At 49.5% G+C, this 19,694-nt stretch overlaps 1 protein-coding gene across 1 annotated transcript; it reads right to left on the bottom strand.

The window, feature by feature from the left end:
- Nucleotides 1-1,603: 1,603 nt before the first annotated feature.
- LOC113630032 (SEC14-like protein 3) lies at nt 1,604-10,639 on the bottom strand. The gene is given in 13 exon segments (XM_027125254.1): nt 1,604-1,668; nt 2,484-2,653; nt 2,753-2,919; nt 3,288-3,390; nt 4,971-5,058; nt 6,219-6,279; nt 6,949-7,044; nt 7,965-8,153; nt 9,132-9,151; nt 9,154-9,247; nt 9,341-9,369; nt 9,656-9,731; nt 10,586-10,639. Coding segments are annotated over 13 exon segments (1,212 nt in total).
- Nucleotides 10,640-19,694: the final 9,055 nt, after the last annotated feature.

Below are 19,694 nucleotides of genomic sequence, written 5' to 3'. Positions count from 1 at the left end.
TCCCAAGGAACTTCAAGTCCTTTGGTTCCCAACCATCCACAGTCTCTGTGTAATTCGACTCCTCCTGTCAAGAGATGTGTCAGGACCTGGGGCTCAAGCCAGCAGCTCCATGTCCCTGAGGCCATGTCCCTGGAGCGAGAACGTCCTGGGGCCCTGGTATCTCCTCTAGTCACCCAGGGTCTTGGTGGATGACAAGAGGCCATGCTTCTCAGAGACCATATGAACAGTGGACCAGATGCTGGGCTTTGAAGCACAAGCCCTGCCCCCTCTGCTGTGAGTTTCCTTGGAGGAGCTGCTTAATTAGCATTGTGGGTCTCCATTGTTCCAGCTGCCCAATGGGCATAACACCTCCTCTGCCCACAAACTGAGATTGGAGAGGGTGACATCCAAGACACTTCCACTGGACAATCTAGGACAAACAAGTCATTCCTTCTCTCCTTCTCTGTAAAAGTAGGGTCTTAGGAAGCAGTATTATAGGGCAATTAAGAGCAATGTCTTTGGAGTGAAAAAAAAAAAACAGGTCTTGGATCTGCCACTTAAGAGGGCATGGGTTCGATCCCTGGTCAGGAAACTAAGATCCCACAAGCTGTGTGGCACAGCCAAAAAAAAAGAAAAAGAAAAAAAAAGAGTTGTATGATGTTGGGTGAGTGACTTCACCTGAGCCTTGGTTTCCTTATGCATAGGTGACCATGATACGTGGCCTCAGGGTAGGCGTGTGAAATGGGCTAAACTCATAAAGCACTTGGCACTGTGTTTGGTACATAGAGAGCACTCAACGAATGACAGCTGTTTTTTTTAATTATCGCCAGGCAGCAGCTAGAGCCAGATGTGACTTCCTTTGCTTCTAGGAAAGTGCCTTTAATTGCTTAAAATATAAGCTGTGAGTTGCAAGGGAAGGCAGTGAGGGTGGTAGAGATGGGCTGGGGAAGCTGTGTGCTGAGTCAGACAAAGCCTTCTCTAGGCAGCTCCTACCTACCCAAGGGGGCAGCCACTGCCATAGGTCTGGGGGCTGGGTCACCTGGGTCTCCAAGAGAGTCCATCCCCTCCAGGGCTCTGTCCCTGTCCGAGGTGCTGAAATCTCCCCTAGTACTTCTTATTTGCACACCCATGAATCACTTGCTCCCTACCTCCATTCAACTTCACAAGTATATATTGAGCATATACTATATAAGGAGTAGCAGCAAAAAGAATTTAGATACACATCCAACCCAGGTTGCTGATAACTCATGGAGAAAAAATTCATGCACACAAATGCCTCAGAAGTGAGGACAAAGGCTAGGAGACTCGTTTTCCTATTTTTTGGGTTTCAGGGACATCCACTTGTTCTTACCCTTGTTTCTTCCTTTTCTGCAACCTCGGCATTCTCCAAAGCTGTGCCTCTCATACCTTTCCTGATCTGACCACAGCATATGCGTTTTCCCCAAGGCAGCTGTTTCTTTACTTACTAATGTCACAGAGTCAAGAGGACTACTGAGCAATTTCTGGGGGAAGAGTAGGATATATAGGCCGAAAGCAGTCAGGGGTCTCTTGGAAGTGAGGGAACTGCCCAGACAGGGGTGAGCTCCTTGTCTTATTTCTGCATGCCCTCATCCAGAAGCAGCACCTACACTGTGAAGCTGACCTTCTTGGTGTGGACAAAGCTATAGGTATTGTCAAAGCTCAGGACATCTAGGGGGATAGATGGACAGACAGGTAGTTTGGCCTGGCTTCACACACTCCCTGCGCCCTGGCCATGGGGGAGAACAGGCTGTGTTCCCACCTGTTGTGTTTGCCAAGCTGGACCAAGTTCCCCCAACTGCTGTTCCCTTCCCCATGGGAACTGCCATTCCTGAGCAGGGCCTGTAAACAGAAATTGACCTCCTCCTGGCATGTGCCCAGCCTGGCTTTAGTTGCACCAACTGGCAATGAGAACAACAGCCACTGCCTCCCATTGTGTCCACACCTGGACAGTCACATGATAGGTATGCGAGGGGGGCATTTCAGAACATCAGAGGCCTCCCAGGCCCCTTGATGAAGTGGGGTGCAGGGCGAGGCCTGTGCATGCCTTCTGCCTCATTACAGGCACCCCAGAGGTAGGAGTTGTAGCCTCTGCTTCACAGGTGAGCAAACCTGCGCTCAGTAAGACTTTTGCTCAGGGTTATGCAGCTACCACGAGGCTGAAGTGGGACCCTGGTACCACACTCAGCTGTGTGCCTCTGGACAAGCTGATTTACCTCTCAGAGGCCCAGCTTCCTCCTGGGGAATGTCACTGCCCTATTGTCCCTTGCCTGTGTCCTGCGGCCTGAGTGCTCTCAGCCCCTTCTGGCACACGATCGGTGCTCTCAAGTGTGAACCGAAAGAGTGACTGTATGGATGAATGGCACTGACCTAGGGTGTATGTTCCTTGGTGGAGGAGTGGTCACTACCCCTCTATTTCTTCCTATAAACCATGGCACAGGTGGCTCCAACCTTCCAGGGCTGGGGCCCAGCCAGGGCAGACTTACAGACGCCAGCTTCCGTGCAGGTGAGTCTCCCATCCTCAGGCACCAGGTGGGCGTTGTAGCGCTGGTTGAGCTGCACCTCCGTCATCAACCCAGCCCACTGCCACTCCCCCATCTTGGTCTTCAGGAAAACCCCGAAGCCAATGTCTTCACTGTCAGATGAGAACTGCCACCTGTGTTGGGGGAAGGAGGGGAACAGGTCACTGCTCAGGCTGAAGGGTCCCTGAGGGGCTAGGGCCCAGCCAGGGGTGGGTTGGTGGCCTGTTCCTTACCTGAGGACACAGCCTGGGAACAGGATCTCGTACTCCACCTGGTGCGAGGAGCCGCGGCTGATCTGCACCAAGTGCTCGTACTGAGTCTTCACCTGGTCCTGCACGTACATGGACTTGGGGATCTCCCCACCACATTTGATTTGCAGACACAGAGCAAGATGGGCTTGCTCCCCACCTCTTGCATTGTTCATGCTGTTTCTCCTGCCTGAGATATTTCCCCATCTCCTGGAAGTATCCTGCTCATCCTGTCCTCCCCTACCCATCCCCCCCATCCTGGGAAGCCTCCTGTGTCCCTCCATACTCAATCAGGGCCTCTTCTGGGAACTTCCCCTCCCAGCTCATCCCTCTGGGTCAAAATTTCCCCATTTCTTGTTTGCCTGCACAGCTGCTGAGGGCTCTGTCAGGGCAGGGCTGGGACTAACTCAATACCTGGCTCACAGGGGTTTCTCCATAGACATTTGTGGAATGAATGAGAGGGTGAGAAAGGAACTGAGCTCTACTCCTCTACCCTCCCCTGTTCTGGGGCTCTTCATACCTTAGTTAAATATTTGGGGTTCCCATCTGGGTTGGTCAGGGTCCCCCCAAACTGGGCAGGCAGTTCTTCAGGACTGATGAGTTTTAGCAAACCTTCCTTCCAGCTGTCTGTGGGGAGAGGGGTTGAAGGGGGACTATTGAGCATGGAGGGGACCCATCAGCCCCCCTCTTACCAGGAGGACCTGACCTTGGGGAGAAGCCCTACAGGAGCTAGGCTGCCAGGGCCCATTCCCTGGGCCCCCAGGCCTTAGGCTGCAGAAATGTCTTCCAGCATTGTGTTGCTATGGAAACATGTTTTCCCTGGCTGATGGGTTTGCACATTTTTGAGGGTCTCCCAGTCATAAGCAGTCACAATTAGAGTTGTCTAATTGTTTCAAGGAGCCTAATGAGGTCAAGGACCATGTCAGGGGCCACACTGTGTGCAAGTGGCATACACAAGTCAGACCTCTGGGTGGAGAGGGATAGCCCTGGGTCTTTGAAAGGACCTCCCCCTCTCTGCTGCTTAATCACCACAATCATAATGCCCATTATTGTTCTTCATGCCCTATGCAAAGCTCTAAGTGTTCTGGATCCTGGGGTGTCACCATGGCCCCAGACCTATAACCAATTCAAGTTATCCCCTGCTGTGGCCATGGGAGATACCAGTGGGATGAGAAGGAAGACCATAATGCCTGGCATCTCACAGCCAAATGCACAGAACCCTGTGCGCCACCAAATGGGGCAGAGGCCTGGATGTGGGTCTGGAGTGTGGCAGTTACCCACACTGCTCCAGGATTTGGGGGCTACCTTGTGATCCACCCAGCTCCCTACCCCACTGGATCTAGGCAGAGGCAGAGACTCAGGTATCAGAAAGGGAGAGAAAACAGGCATTTGTTAGCTTCATCCCCATCCCCCTGGATCCTCAGATCTCCTGATTTGATGATCTGACCATTCTGATTATGAGATGTTATCCTCCAAGCTCAGGGTCACCAGCTGAGTTTAAGAACTATTTCTCTTCTCTATTTCTTTTTTTTTTTAATCATTAAAACATTTTTTTTGCCCACTTATAAAGGTAATACATGTAATTCTAAAAGTTTAGAAATATATTAAAAAAATTATAAACCACCTGATTTCTTGCTAACCACAAATTATTTTGTTGTATTTCCTTCTAGAAATATATTGTTTTTATAAAAATAAGACCATACTATCCACACCACTTTATAATCTATTTTTCTTTTAACTTAATGACATTTCCCATGACATCAAATCACTTTTCATGGCTGCCCAATCATTCATCAAATGGATGCATTGTTACTTACTTATCCAGTCCGTCCTTATTGAGCATTCCTTCTCTGAATCACTTCTCCTCTTCCTGCTCTTCTTCCTCATCCTCTTCAGCCCAAATTGCCTTTAGAAGCACTGAGGCGATGAGTGTTGAAAAGAAACTGATGCCCATAGCCCAGAGGTTGACTAGCAACCAAACTGAAACTGAAAAGGAGAAAGATGTGGAGGTTTTAGTCACCAAAGAGGTATGGCAGGGAGTAAGACAGAGGTAACAGGATAGACTCTATAGTGTAAGACCCATTTCATCTTTGAGAAGGAGGAGCCTCTGACTTTAGGTGCTGTGTGGATCTCTGGAGGGGGCGATGGACCAAACTTACTCCAAAGTTCATACGTAGAGCTTAGGGGATGGAGCTGGAATTACTTATTTCCCAACATGATAATTTTCCTGTGAGTGTCCTCACTCAAGAAGGGCTTCATGAGGTTGTATCCTACAGGGAACAGTTTGGTGGCTGGAGAGATATAAGCAAGTATAATGGGGAAAAGATAATTCCACTGGGCCACTCTCTCCGTAACAGTCATAGCCAACAATGTGGAGGAATAATGAGTTACCTCGGCAAGTTCCAATGCCCTGCACCTGACAAACCATCCAACCAATTGGTCAACTAAAACAACAAGCAGCCAACTAACCAACCACCCAATCAATCATCCAATGAATCAAACAGCCAGCAAACCAGCCAAAAAATAGCCAATCAATTCACCTTCTCACCAACCCATCAGTCAGCCTACCAATCAAACAGCCAACCTACCAAATAGTCAAACAACCAATCAACATGTCAGCCAATCAGTAAACCAATCAGCTAATTAAACCACCAGCTAACTGCCCAACCAACCGCCTCTTCCAGTCAGTCAACCATTCAAACCAGCAATCAACCATCCAAGATACAGCCAAGCAACAAATCAGCCAACCAACTAACCAATCTGCCAACTAGCCACTCACCCACATAGGCAATCAAAATGCTAACTAGTCACTTAGTCTACCAAGCTAACAACTACCCAACCAGACAACCAGATATCCAACTAACCACCAGTCAACCAGCCAGCTAAACAACTGGCCAAATAGACAAAAACTAAGCAATGAATCAACCAGTCACCCATCAAACGTATATCCATCTTTCTATCCACCCACCCACCCAAACAACCACCACCCAAATACCTATTGAGTTTCCACCTGGCCCCAGGCCTGTGAGGGATACAACAGAAGTGGAGAATCAGAGGCCCTGCCTTCAACGAGCAGACAACCCAAGGAAAACAGGATGAATACACACAAGACAACTGGAGGGCCCAGAAAGCAGCTGACAGGAAAGGCCAGACTGGGCTGCACCAGCTGCCAGTGCCAGAGGCAGTTTGAGGAGGGAGAGATCAACATGGGTGGGAAAGGTGATGGGGGATTCCTGGAAGAACTGAGGTGGGAGCTGCCTCTTCTTGCAGTAAAGCCAACCACAGAAGTTACCATTTATGGAGAAGTTACTCTGTTTCAGGCACTCTGATTTGCATGCAGCCAAACAACCAATCTGCCTCACTGCTATCCAGGGAAAAAGGCACTAGTATTGTCCCCAGGGTGCAGATAAGGAATTGGAGGCACAGGGGAGTGAAGTCACCTGCCACACACCTTTCACAATGAGCATGAACTTCAGGGTCTCTGGGTAATTCTCTTCAAGGAGGCCAAAGAACTGTGGAACCAAGAGAGACCCCATGAGAGCCCACACCTCTTCTTCTCCTACCCCCATTCCCTTTGCAACCTCCCCTCTGGAGGATTCAGAGGGCTGTGGAGGGTTTCCCTTCTTTCCATCACCTCCATGGCCCCTGGAGGAAATCTCACCCCAGACTATTGCAACCATAACCTGTTATTACATAACAATAATCATTTTTAGAGCAAATGTTATAACAATGGTAGTATATAATAATAATTTATGTAATAGTAAATAAAACATTTACTGTTTATTAAATGCTATTTGCCAAGCACTTGTGTATACACTTTACATAACAACTCACTGAAATATCCCTACATCCCTTTGAAGTGCAATCAGTATCCCCATTTTGTAAGTGAGGAAAATAAAGCATGGAGGGATAGAGCGACTCGCCTGAGTCACAGAGCTAGGGATGACAGGGCTGGGCGGGGTTTGTCTGAAGCTGGCCCCTATGGACTCAGTACAGTGTTGTCCCTGAGGCCTGTTCTGTGGGATCTTCCAGCCAACATATCTTTGGGTCCTGAGCTGCAGTGATGGGGCCCAGGAAGGCCACCACCTTTTACCAGATCCTGCCTCTGAGTTAGCAGCAAGGTCACAGCAGGCCAAGCTGGTCGTTAAAGCAAGCAGGGGTGCCCAGGGGCCTTTCCCCACCTCCTGGTACACTTCCACCAGGGGTTTCCAGAAGTGCTTCAGCCCCAGGCCTTCACAGTCAAATATCATCACGATGGTCTCAATCTTCCTCCCCAGCTGTGAGGATGAGAGCAAGGATCAGGGTGCAGGCTCAGAACCTGGGAGATGGTGACCCCAGCACATGACCCTTCAGGGCTTCTCCCACATTCCTACTTTGCCCTCAGATGAATGAGTGGACAAAATAGTGAATGCATTTACTACCCATCCATCCACCATCCACCCATCCACCCATCATGTCTATCCATCCACCCATTAATTGACCCACCCACTCATCAGTTCACCCATCCATCCCTTCATACTGCTGTTTATTCAGCCATTCATTCCTCCATTTGTCCAACTAATATTTATTAAGCACCTATTTTGAGCCAGACACTGTAAGTATAGCATGTAGCTCAATAATCCAGAGTTCTTGTCCTTGAAGAGTTCACAGGCTGGTTGGGGAGACTGACAAGCAACCAGATCCCCACGGTCCTGAAGTGAGAGCTGGACAACATGGGAGCTGTGGGAACACACGTTAACCCAGATGGGGGCCTCAGAGAAAGTGACAGTTTGAGACCTGAAAGACAGACAGGAGAGAGCCAAGGGAAGTGCGGGAGGGAAGTGTGTGTGCTGGAGGTCGGGCTATCCAGACAGAGGAACAACAGGGGCAAAGACTCTGAGGGAATAACAGTAGCTAATAGCATTCTGAGAAATATGAATCAGGCCCTGTATGCCAGCCATATACTTGCATTATCTAATTTAATCTTTGCAAACATTATTATTGTCCCTGTTCTATAGGTGAGGAAACAGGCTCAGGGAGGTGAGGTAACTTTCCAAGGTGGCAAAGTTACCACCACCAAAGTTACCACTTTCCAAGGTGGAAAACCAGTACACCCATCTGAGAAGTGGCAGAGCTGGTGTTTGACCACAGAGCCCTCTGACTGTGACAGCAGAGATCACAGGTGTGTTCCTGGGACCAAGTCCCCTGGCAGCCTCACCTGCTCTGTCTGCAGGTCACACTTGTGCAGGATGCGCTCACAGTCCCTCATCTTGGTCTTGAGCAGGTCCTGCTTGGTGACAGACAAAAGCAGGCCCTTGGGGTCAAGCGGCCCGATGATGTCATACCACACAGGGCAGCCGTCATGGTCACAGCCACACAGGGCCCCAGGCATGTACTTCTGGATCACCTGGGCATGGACAAACACACGAAACTTGGCATCATGCACCTCCCAGAGATACCCAGACCAGGCTGCCGTGGGTGGCCTGAGCCAACACACACCGTGGTACAAGCACTGTCCCTCTACTGGAGGGCGGCTCTACTGTCCAGGTAAGAAAACTGAGGGGCTTGCAGGAGGAGGTCTTGCTCACAGCAGGTACATGGCCAAGGCAGGTCTCAGCCACGCCTGCTTGAGGCCTCTGGGCTCCTTAGTTCTGCCCCCAATGCCTCCCGTGTCCCTTTCCATGGAAAGGAGTTGGGCTTAGTGATGAAGAATATGGATTCTGAAGGTCACAGACCTGGTTCAAAAACAGATGCTACTGCTTCCCTCCTGTGCATCCTTGAGCAAGTGATGCCACCTATCTGAGCCCCATTCCCTCTCCTCTGTTGGGGAAAGTCCCCAAGATCACACAGTGCCTGACTCAGAGCTTGTGCTCCACAAATGAAACTAGGACCACTGCTTTACTAAGATGCCGGTGGTGGGACTTTTCTCCCCAACTTCTTGGTGAGCTAAGTTTCTTTCCCACCTAGACAGGATGCTTTGACCAAGGCCCTAGGTGTGAGGGCTCAGAGCCACGAGCTAACTCTGGTGGTGAAGAGCCTGGATTTGGAGGACAGACAAGCTTGAGCTCAAATCCCAGCTCCACCTTGGGGCTGTGGGACTTTGGGTGGGCTGCTTAACCATTGCTGGGCTTCAGTGTCCTCATATGTACAATGGGGACAACAGTACCCATTTCATGGGGTTGTGAGGATTAAATGAGATCATGCAGATAAAGTCTTAACTTACGCTTGGACCTCATAAGCCCCCAGAAAATAGTCATAATTGTTATAGGAGAGGTGCCTGCATACTCATGGTCTTTGCTACCCTCCACTCACGGTCCCGATGATCCAGAGACTGCTCGGGTAGTAAGTCTATAAGAGACTGGGGGCTGTGCAGGTGTTGGCTCACCTCGGGGGGCTGCCAATCGGTATGTGGTCAATGTCCATGGTCTTCCGGAACTCCATGTACTGAAAGGGAGTTGAGTGGTAAGGTCTCACTGGGCTCCCAGCACCCCTGAGGAGGGGCTGGAGGTAGGGGCTGAAGGCAGGGATTGCCCCCACAAAGCCCCTTGCCAAATTTCCAGGGCGGGGGATGGGTCTCACCTTGTGGAACATGGCCTCTGATTTCTGCAGGTCGAAATTCTGAGCTGTGAGAAGATGGAAAGAAGGCATGGGGTGGGAAAGAGGTTGCCTTGCAGTCATCTTGCCCTGGTCCTGGGCAGTGAGGGGCTATGGAGGGCACTGGGGGGCTATGGAGGGCACTGGGGGCCTGGGTGGGACCTCCCTTTCCTGTCCCCTCCCCTCTCCTGCACCTGAACATGTGAAGCAAGGTGGTATGGTAGGATCCTGAGAGCCCTGGGTCCTTCTGGAGCAGCTGGGACAAGGGCCCTCTCACTGCCCCCTCACCGTCACCTCCCCCACCTCTGCCCTCACCTCAGAGCCAGCGCAGAAGGAAATAGTCATCTGGGTTGGGCAGGGCAGGCAACACATCCTGGACATTTTCTCGGAACTGGGAAGAGACATTGAAGAGCTTTTCACACTGAGCCTTTGCCCCAGACTCAGTGATTGTTTTCGTCTTGCCTCCTTCTCTTCCAGTGCAGTCTGGCCTACAGTGATGGAGGATGGGTGGGTGGATGGATTGGTAGGTGAATGGGAGGAAGGATACATGGGTGAGTAAATAGAAAGAAGAAAGAATGGATGGATGGATGGGAAAAAAGGAAGGACAAATCAATGAATAGTGGATGGACAGAAGGAGAGATGGGTGTGTGAGTAGACAGACGGGTGGGTGGGAGTAGAAGGATGGATGGAAGAAAAGATAAATGGGTGGATGGGTGGGTAAGTAGACTGGAGTATGAATGTATTCTTAGTTCTTTTCATGTGTTAGCCCACCAAGGCTTCTGTCTTTTTTTCCATCCCATTTTCTACAAAAACATTGTTAGTGATTATGCGTCCTCTTCCCCACTGACCGTGGGGATAACATACTCTGCTCCATCTCTCAGCTCTTACAGACAGGTCATCTGTCAGGGTCCTGGGGAGGGAAAGGGAACAGAGTCAGAGGGCAGACCATCTTCAGCTCCCACCAAAGGGGAGGCGGGGAGGGGCACGTCAGGTAAAGGTCTCTGGGTCTGGCTCCTGGATGAGAAGTCAAGCTTGATCTGGCACCCACACTATTGCCCGGAAGTGGTGCTGTTCCCTCAACCTCTGCCCTGGACAGGGCTGATGTCACCAGGCACTGGGAGACCTGACCCTGGGTGAGGTGATGACAAAGAGACAATGTCAAAGATATGCTGAATCAACAGAGTGGGGCAGTGTTCTGGCCACCGCCCTCCCTCCTCCTCTCAGCCCTTTTCCCCTGGCTCTCACCTTGGCCAGGGTCTCTGCCTGCTTGGGGCTCAGGTCTCCGACTCGGCCACTCATGGTGCTGGGTGAGGCTGGAGGAGTGGAGGCCACTGCAGGCAGAGGCCAAGTCTGGTCTGTGGTCCTGACCAAGCAGAGCCTTTTGCCCCCACTCCTGGGCGTGGCTCCAGGAGCCTCCTTCTTGGCCAGCTGTTGGGTTGCACATTACATAATTGGGATTAAGTGAAGTCCCGTGCTTGGCTCTGGGATAGTTTGGGGTGGGGGAGGCAGATGTACACGGGAGGGCGTGTCAGAGGTCCCCTGCCAGGTGGAAGAGGCTGGGAGGAAATGAGGCTGGCTTCCCATGGTATGGGAGTCCAGGCTAGGTACCTGTAGAACCCCCCCCAGTGCTCCCCAGGCCTCCAGGGAAGGCAGGATTTCAGGGGGAGTGAGGACTGCTCCCTGCAGGCACCCCTTCTCTCCGACCCTCAGTCTCGCCATCTCACTAAGGAAGAGACCCCGCACCTACGGTTCTGCAAACGTCACCCTCACCCAGCTGTGATGGCTAGGAGTCAGGGACTTAGTCTAGTAAACAGTTCATTCACTTTGTCGGGGTGGGAGGCTCATGTCTTTTTGCAACAAATGTCCATATTCAAGAGGAGACAGGTTGGGGCAGAAAAATGGAACTCGAAAGGTGTCCTTGCGCAAGGTTTTTTTTCCCCACAGGGCTGATGCTACTTTTCCTGTCTTTCAAATTCTATCCTGTGGTGCTGGTCCCTCACCTTCAATACGGGGAAGGGTTGAGTTCCCCCAACCCTGCTGCCCTCCCTTCTCATCGCAGAGGTCATGGGGACACAAGGGTCCTTGTCCAGGACCTCGCATCCCCTGGGTCCTAAGGGAGAGGTGGGGCATGTTGATGCCCTTGGGGCGGTAAGGGTGCTTCTTGGGATTTTAAACATCTGATCAGTGAGGGGCGTCCACCACTTGTGCCAGGTGATGAGGGAAGCCCAGAAGGTTTCCCTGTCCTTTGAGATATATAGACTGTCAAGGGTCATGCACGTCTAAGGGATTCTCCAGCTGTCAGAAGCTCCGAGAGGGCAGAGGCCACATTGTCAATGACTGTTTATAAGGAAACCAGGAGTACATCTGCTTGAGACCACAGTACAGCCACATGGCCGCATCTTCCAGGCCTCGAGGGGGTCCACATGGGCTGAAAGTTTCCCCTGGTCTAGCCTCAGACCCAACAGCTGGGCTAACTCAAGCCCCTGTTCCCAGTGCTGTCCCAGGTCCTCTACCCCCAGGGCATTCCTGGTCCTCACCCCTGGGCTGTCTTGGGACCTCTTTACGCTGATGTGGGTTAGCGCTGACACCTCCTTGCTCTGGGCCTTGATAGAACTGGGTCCAGAAGGAGAAGGGGGGCTGTCTTTGGCGATCTCCCTCCATCCAGGGTGCCTGCCACGTGCACTCAGGAGCAGTTAGGTACCTCTCCACACCCCGGTCCCGCCCCACTTCACATTCCAGCCTCTTTCTGCAAAGCCCACAGCTGCCACCTACACCCACTTCCTGCCAGGTGGGCAGCATGCAGAGATTGGGCTCCTCCACTGCCCTCTCGTTAGCCCCTAATCCTGCCTGTTTCTCACCAGTCACCTTTCTCGCCCTAATCCCTCTAACGTGAGGGGACCCAGTTACCTCTGGGGATATCAGAGGCTGGGAAGGCAGGGCCAGGAATAGGAGTTGAGGTCCTCCCAGGAGTTCTGAGCCTTCAGAGATACCCCTAAGTGCTTCTCCTGACCCAGACCACAAACAGACACAGAGCACATACTGTGTGCCCACAGCATCATTATCGTTATCTTCATTATCATCATCATCATCATCATCAATAGTGCTATCTAATGGAACTTTCATTTATTTATTTATTTATTTTTGGCTGCATTGGGTCTTCATTGCTGCGCAGGGGCTTTCTCTAGTTGTGGTGAGCAGGGGCTACTCTGTTGCGGTGCGTGGGCTTCTCATTGCGGTGGCTTCTCTTGTGGAGCACAGGCTCTAGGCACGCAGGCTTCAGTAGTTGTGGCATGCGGGCTCTAGAGCATAGGCTCAGTAGTTGTAGCACATGGGCTTAGTTGCTCCGCGGCACGTGGGATCTTCCCAGACCAGGGCTCGAACCCATGTCCCCTGAATTGGCAGGTGAATTCTTAACCACTGCACCACCAGGGAAGCCCCTTTAATGGAACTTTCTGCAGTGATGGAAATGTTCTGTATCTGGGCTGTGTCCTATTGGACATCACTGGTAGCCAGTTGTCACATGTGAAATGTGCTTAGTGAGACTGAGGAACTCAAGTTTTAAATAAATTAAATTTTGATTAATTTTATAATAGATTGCCCCATGTGGCTTGTGGCTACCATATTAGCACAGATCTACTGCATTTATTGAAGGCTTACTACATGCCAGGCTCCACTCTAAGTGCATCACCTTGTGGGACTTCCCTGGTGGTTCAATGCTTAAGACTCCCCACTCCCAATGCAGGGGGCACGGGTTTGATCCCTGGTTGGGGAACTAAGATCCTGCATGCCACACAGCATAGCCAAAAAGAAAAGAAAACAATGGGATTTCCCTGGTGGTCCAGTGGTTAAGACTCTGCACTTCCACTGCAGGGGATGCAGGTTCAATCCCTAGTTGGGGAACTAAGATCCCACATGCCTCATGGTGAGACCCAAAAAAAAAAAAAAGCATCACCTCATTTAAACCTCAGAGCCCCCCTGGGATTAGCTACCATTATTAAGCCCATTTTACAGACAAGCAAACTGAGGTAGAGAGAAGTTAAGTATCTTATCCAGAGCTAAGCCCATGCAATTAACCACTCTGCTGTCACACTGGAGGCCACCCCACGGTCTCAGCTCTGGGGGCCTCCACCTTAATCAGGGAGAGGACCCAGGCACAGAAGTCACCCCAATGAGATGTAGGTGGCATTGAGCCAGACCTTGAAGAAAAGGAGGATGTCGATTAGTGGAGATTGGGGTAGAGGAAAAGGCATCCCAAGTGGAGGGGACGGCATGGGCCAAGGTGTGGAGGTGGGCAAGTGAAAAGCACAAGGGCAGAGCTGAGGATGTTACAGTAAACAAGATGGATTGGGTCCCTGCCTGCACGGAACTCACAGTCTCCCATTTGTTGAGCATTTCCTCTGCGCTGAGAACATTACATTGGTATCAAACCATTTGGAAACAGGTAGGGGTATCTCCATTTTACAGTCAAAGATATGAAAGATCAGAGAGAGAAAGAAACTTTTCTGAAGTCACACAGCCAGGAAATGGGAAGCCAGGATTTGAACCCAAGCCTGTCTGACTCTGGAACCTTGTAGTGGAGCCACTGCCCAGATGTGCCTTCCCCCGGAGGGCTTAACACTGTGCCTAGAAGACAGTAAGTGCTCGATAAAAGGTCTAAGATCCATTGTGTGTTAGGAAGCCTGGATCCACCCACCTCGGACTGCAGGGTATTTTGAGGCCAGGAGAATTCATTTCTCTCTCTTGAAACAAAGGCCTCGGCAGAGGAGAACCCCCCCACCCCCACCCACCATTTCGGTCTTCTCCAAGTCCTAGTTTGTCAGGTTCTCAGGGGACCATGTCTACAACCAGGACACCAGCAAACAACCTAAGGGGGATAGACGGGGCCACCCAGTCCACACCCAGGAACCCCTCCTTTCTGGGGGTTGGTTACTAGGAAATGTGAAATGCCGTCCTACCAGAACCAGCTGGGTGAGTACAGAGGGGGCCCCGGGGGTGAGGGAGCCTCACCATGGGGCAAACGTGGCTGGGACGAGCCAAGTGGGAGTGGGGTTCAGGGCACAGTAAGATGAGGTGGGGTGGCCGACAGGAGAGGGGAATTGTGGGGATGGGAGGCGGGGAGGGGCGCCTTGTCGGAGCCCCAGTGATGATCTCAGCTGCGCCCTGGGACCGTCTGCCTTCCGTCTTTTACCCTTGGGCAGTTTCATCTCCTTTTTAAATTAAAATATGGTATAATTCACATATCGTAAGTTCACCATTCTTAAAGTGTACAATTCAGTGATTTTTAGTATATTTACAAAGTTGTGCAACCAACTCCACTGCTTAATTGCAGGACATTTTCATTGCCCCCCGAAAACCACTGTACCCTTTAGCAGTCATTCCCCATTTCCTGCACCCCTGCTCTTGCCTCTGGCAACTACTAAGCTATTTTCCATCTCTATAGATTTTCTTATTCTGGATATTTCATAGAAAGCGAATCACGTGCGGTATGTGATCTTTTGTGACTGGCTTCTTTAACTTAGCATAATGTATACAAGGTTCATCCATGTTGTAGCAGGTACCAGTTATGTCATTCCTTTTTATGGCTGAATAATATTCTTTTGCATAAATATACCACATTTTGTTTACCCATTCATCAGTGGATGGACATTTCGGTTATTTCCACTTTTTTGGCTATTATGAATAATTCTGCTATGAAAAGTTTTTGTACAAGTTTTTTTTTTTTTTTTTGCAGTACGCGGGCCTCTCACTGTTGTGGCCTCTCCCGTTGCAGAGCACAGGCTCCGGATGTGCAGGCCCAGCAGCCATGGCTCACGGGCCCAGCCGCTCCGCGGCATGTGGGATCTTCCTGGACCGGGGCACGAACCCGTGTCCCCTGCAATGGCAGGCGGACTCTCAACCACTGCGCCACCAGGGAAGCCCTGTACAAGTTTTTGTAAAAACATGTTTTCACTTCTCTTGGGTGTATCTTTAGGAGTGGAATTACTGGCTCATATAGTAATTCTATGTTCAACCTTTTGAGAAACTGGCAAACTGTCTTCCAAAGTGGCTGCATCATTTTATATATTCCCTAACAATGTGTGAGGGCTCCTTTTCTGTTTTCTTATTTTGCTATTATAGCCATCCTAGTGGGTGTCACGTGGTATCTCATTGTGGTTTTGAACTGCATTTCTCTAATGACTAAAGCTCTTGAGTATCTCTTCATGAGCTTACTGGCCATCTGTAGATCTTCTGGGAGAAACATCTATTCAAAATTTTAAAATCTCTTTACCTAATTTTAAATTGGGTTGTCTTTTTATTGTTGACATGTAAGAATTCTCTATATATTCTGGATTTTAATCCCTTATCAGATATATAATTTGAAAATATCTTCCATTCTGTGGGTTGTCTTTTCACTTTCTTCAGTGTCCTGTGATACACAAAAGTTCTAAATTTTGATGAAGGCTGACTTATCTACTTTTTCTTTTATTGCTTATGCTTTTGGTGTCATATCTAAAAAAGCACTGCCAAATCCAAGGTCACGTAGACTTGAAAGCTCACACCTGGTCTCAGATTGGCTGAAACAGCACAACTCAGATCAGATTGGGACTTGAACTCAATCACACCTCAGATGGTATTCAAACCCAGCTAAAACTAAGATTGGGACTTGAACCCATGGGCTGGGACTCAAACCCACTTGTCTTTTAGCTGAAATCACATGCCTGGTCTTAGGACTTAATGAAGCTCAGGTTCTCTTTGCCTCAGCGCATAAGGAATTCAGTGAGAGGCAAAGCGATAGGTAAGAAGTAGGTTAATTGAGAGAGACACATGGAGAAAAAGGAACCCTCCTGCACTGTTGGTAGGAATATAAATTGATACAGCCACTATGGAGAACAGTACGGAGGTTCCTTAAAAAACTAAACATAGAATTACCATATGACCCAGCAATCCCACTACTGGGCATATACCCAGAGAAAACCATAATTCAAAAAGAGACACACAGGTACTTCCCTGGTGGCACAGTGGTTAAGAATCTGCCTGCCAATGCAAGGGACACGGGTTCGAGCCCTGGTCCGGGAATATCCCACATGCCGTGGAGCAACTAAGCCCGTGAGCCACAACTACTGAGCCCGTGTGCCACAACTGCTGAAGCCCGTGAGCCTAAAGCCCGTGCTCTGCAACAAGAAAAGCCACTGCAATGAGAAGCCTGCGCATCACAACGAAGAGTAAACCCTGCTCGCCGCAACTAGAGAAAGCCCGCGTGCAGCAACGAAGACCCAACGCAGCCAAAATAAATAAATAAATTAGAAAAAAAAGAGACACACAGAGTGTGGACCATCTCAGAAGGTGAGAGGCCCTGGGAGATACACATTCCATAGACAGAAAGGATTGAAAGTGGCCCCGAAATATGCAGTGGTTAGTTTTTATGGTCTGGGAAATTTCATAGGCTAATGAGTGGGAGGATTTTTCCAATGATTTTGGAGAAGGGCGGAGATTTCCAGGAATTGGGCCACCACCCACTTTTTGGCCTTGGAACTGTCATGGCGCCTGTGAGCATGTTGTTTAGCGTATGCTAATATTTACAATGAGCACATAATGAGGCTCAAGGTCAACTGGAAGTCGAATCTTCTGCCAGCTTGGGCCTAGTCAGTTCTAACCAGTTTACGTTGTATCCACAATGGCTAAGTCATTCTTTTAAAGGTTGTGCCCTGATCCCTTCTTTCCTGTTTCAGATTTACCTCCATGTTTTCTTCTGAGAGTTTTACGTTTTAGCTCTTACATTTAGGTCTTTGGTTTTTTTTAACTTTTTAAAAAAATTGTGGTAAAATATTCCTAACATAAAATTTGACATTTTTAGGGGCTTCCCTGGTGGCGCAGTGGTCGGGAGTACGCCTGCTGATGCAGGGGACACGGGTTCGTGCCCCGGCCCGGGAGAATCTCACATGCCGCGGAGTGGCTGGGCCGGTGAGCCCTGGCCGCTGAGCCTCCGCGTCCGGAGCCTGTGCTCCGCAACGGGAGAGGCCACAACAGTGAGAGGCCCGCGTACCGCAAAAAACAAAAACAAAAACAAAAAATTGACATTTTTAAAAGTACAGTTCAGTGCCATTAAGTAGATTCACATTGTTGTGCAACCATCACCACCATCCAGCTCCAGAACTTTTTCATCTTCCCAAACGGAAACTCTGTATCCATTAAACAGTAACTTCCCACTTCTCCCTCCCCACAAGCCCCTGGTGTCACCGGCAAAGCCCATGAACAATTCTCGGGAAATAAAAATAGAATCTGGGTAATAAAATAAAGTCTAACCTTTCTTCTTCTTTTCCTCTGCTCTTACTCTCGTTTCACTCGCTCACAGGGGGCCGCCTGCAGAGGCCGTGCACCCGGCACTTCAGACCAGAGTTCCCGGTGCAAAATCGCTGCACGGACACCTCAGCTCGGTGGGCCACGTGCAGAAGTGCTGCACGCAACACTCAATTCAAGATGGCGGCAGGGGGCCGTGCGCAGAGATGCTACGCCCAGCACGGCGGTCTGGAGCCGTGAGCAACACGCCTGCGCCAGACCCCTGAAAACCCCGCCCCCTTCCCACTGACGAGAGCCCTATAAAGCAGCCCCGCTGAGGGCCTATTGGGGAGGGCCTGATGGAGAGTACTCTAGACCAAGCTCACACCTCTTCATTCTTTGATCAAAGAACGAAGCTTTCCTTTGCTTCACAACCAAACTCGGTCTCAATCTTTTGGCTCAAATGACACCAGGTAGAGGGACCCCTGTTGGGGCCCGACTAGAAAGGGCCAGTAACACTGTCAACCACCATCCTACTTTCTGTCTCTATGAATTTGACTACTCTAGGTACTTCTTGTAAGTACAATCATGCAACATTTGTCCATTTGCATGTGGCTTATTTTGATTAGTCCATATCCATTCATTTGTTAATGGATACTTCGGTTGATTCCATCTTTTAACTATTATGAATAAAACTGTTATGAACATTGGTATACAAATATCTGTTCAAGTCCCTGCTTTCAGTTCTTTTGGGTATATACCCAAAAGTAGAATTTCTGGATCATAAGGTAATTCTATGTTCAATTTTTTTGTGGAACTATCATATTGTTTTACATAGTGGATGCACCATTTTACACTCCCTGTAGGCATGCACAAGAGTTCCAGTTTCTTCACGTCCTCACCAATGCTTACTATTTTCTGTTGTTTGATAATAGCCCTCCTCAGTGGTGTGAGGTGGTGTCTCATTGTGGGTTTGATTTGATTTCCCTGATAATTAGTAATGTTCAGCATCTTTTCATGTGCTGTTGCCCATTTGTATATCTTCTTTGGAGAAACGTCTATTTAAGTCCTTTACCCATTTTTATTGTTTTTTTTTATTTTTAAATTTATTTTTGGCTGCATTTGGTTTTCATTGCTGCCCGTGGGCTTTCTCTAGTTGCGGTGAGCGGGGGCTGCTCTTCCTTGCGGGCGCACGGGCTTCTTACTGCGGTGGCTTCTCTTGTTGCAGAGCACAAGCTCTAGGCACACGGGCTTCGGTAGTTGTGGTGTGGGCTCTAAGAGTGCAGGCTCAGTAGTTGTGGCGCACGGGCTTAGTTGCTCTGCAGCATGTGGACTCTTCCCAGACCAGGGCTTGAACCCATGTCCCCTGCATTGGCAGGTGGATTCTTAACCACTGCACCACCAGGGAAGCCCTTTTTTTTTTTTGGCCACACAGCACAGCACCCAGGATCTCAGTTCCCCGACCAGGGATGGAACCTGTGCCCCCTGCAGTGGAAACGTGTAGTCTTAACCACTGGACTGCCAGGGAAGTCCCCTTTACTCATTTTTAAATGAGTTTTTGTTGCTGTTGTTGTTGTTATTATTGACTTGTAGGAGTCCTTTATATATTCTGGATTTTAATCTCATCAGATATACGATTTACAAATATTTTCTCTCATTTTGTGGGTTGCCTTTTCACTCTGTTGATAGGTCCTTTAAATCACAAAAGTCTTAAATTTTGATGAAGTCCAATTCATCTATTGCTTATTTTGTTATTGTTTCTTGTGTTTGGTGTCATTTTCAAGAAATCATTGCCAAATCCATTGTTATGAAGCTTTCCCCTTATGTTTTCTGCCAAGATGCCCTTGTTGCTTACCATAGGAATGGGTTGCTATGGTGATAGGAGCATGGGGGAGGATTATTAAGGAGGCTGCAAAGTGGAGAAGCTTGTACACTGTCCAGGGCTGGAGCTAGCACACCCTTTCTCACAATACCAGGGTGTACCCTAAGGGCATGCAGTGTTCCAAGTTCTTCATGCCAAACTGGTCTCTGATTTCATTGCCATTCTTGGGCAACATGGAGTGCCCAAGACTACTGTGGGGGAGGCTGAGTCTGGGGG

The sequence above is a fragment of the Aethalodelphis obliquidens genome, unplaced genomic scaffold (genome assembly GCF_003676395.1).
Source record: "Aethalodelphis obliquidens isolate GAN/ISIS:26980383/991018 unplaced genomic scaffold, ASM367639v1 scaffold28, whole genome shotgun sequence".
NCBI lineage: Eukaryota > Metazoa > Chordata > Mammalia > Artiodactyla > Delphinidae > Aethalodelphis > Aethalodelphis obliquidens.
The sequence above is the reverse complement of the archived record's forward strand: the minus strand, read 5'-3'. Positions and strand labels throughout refer to the sequence as shown.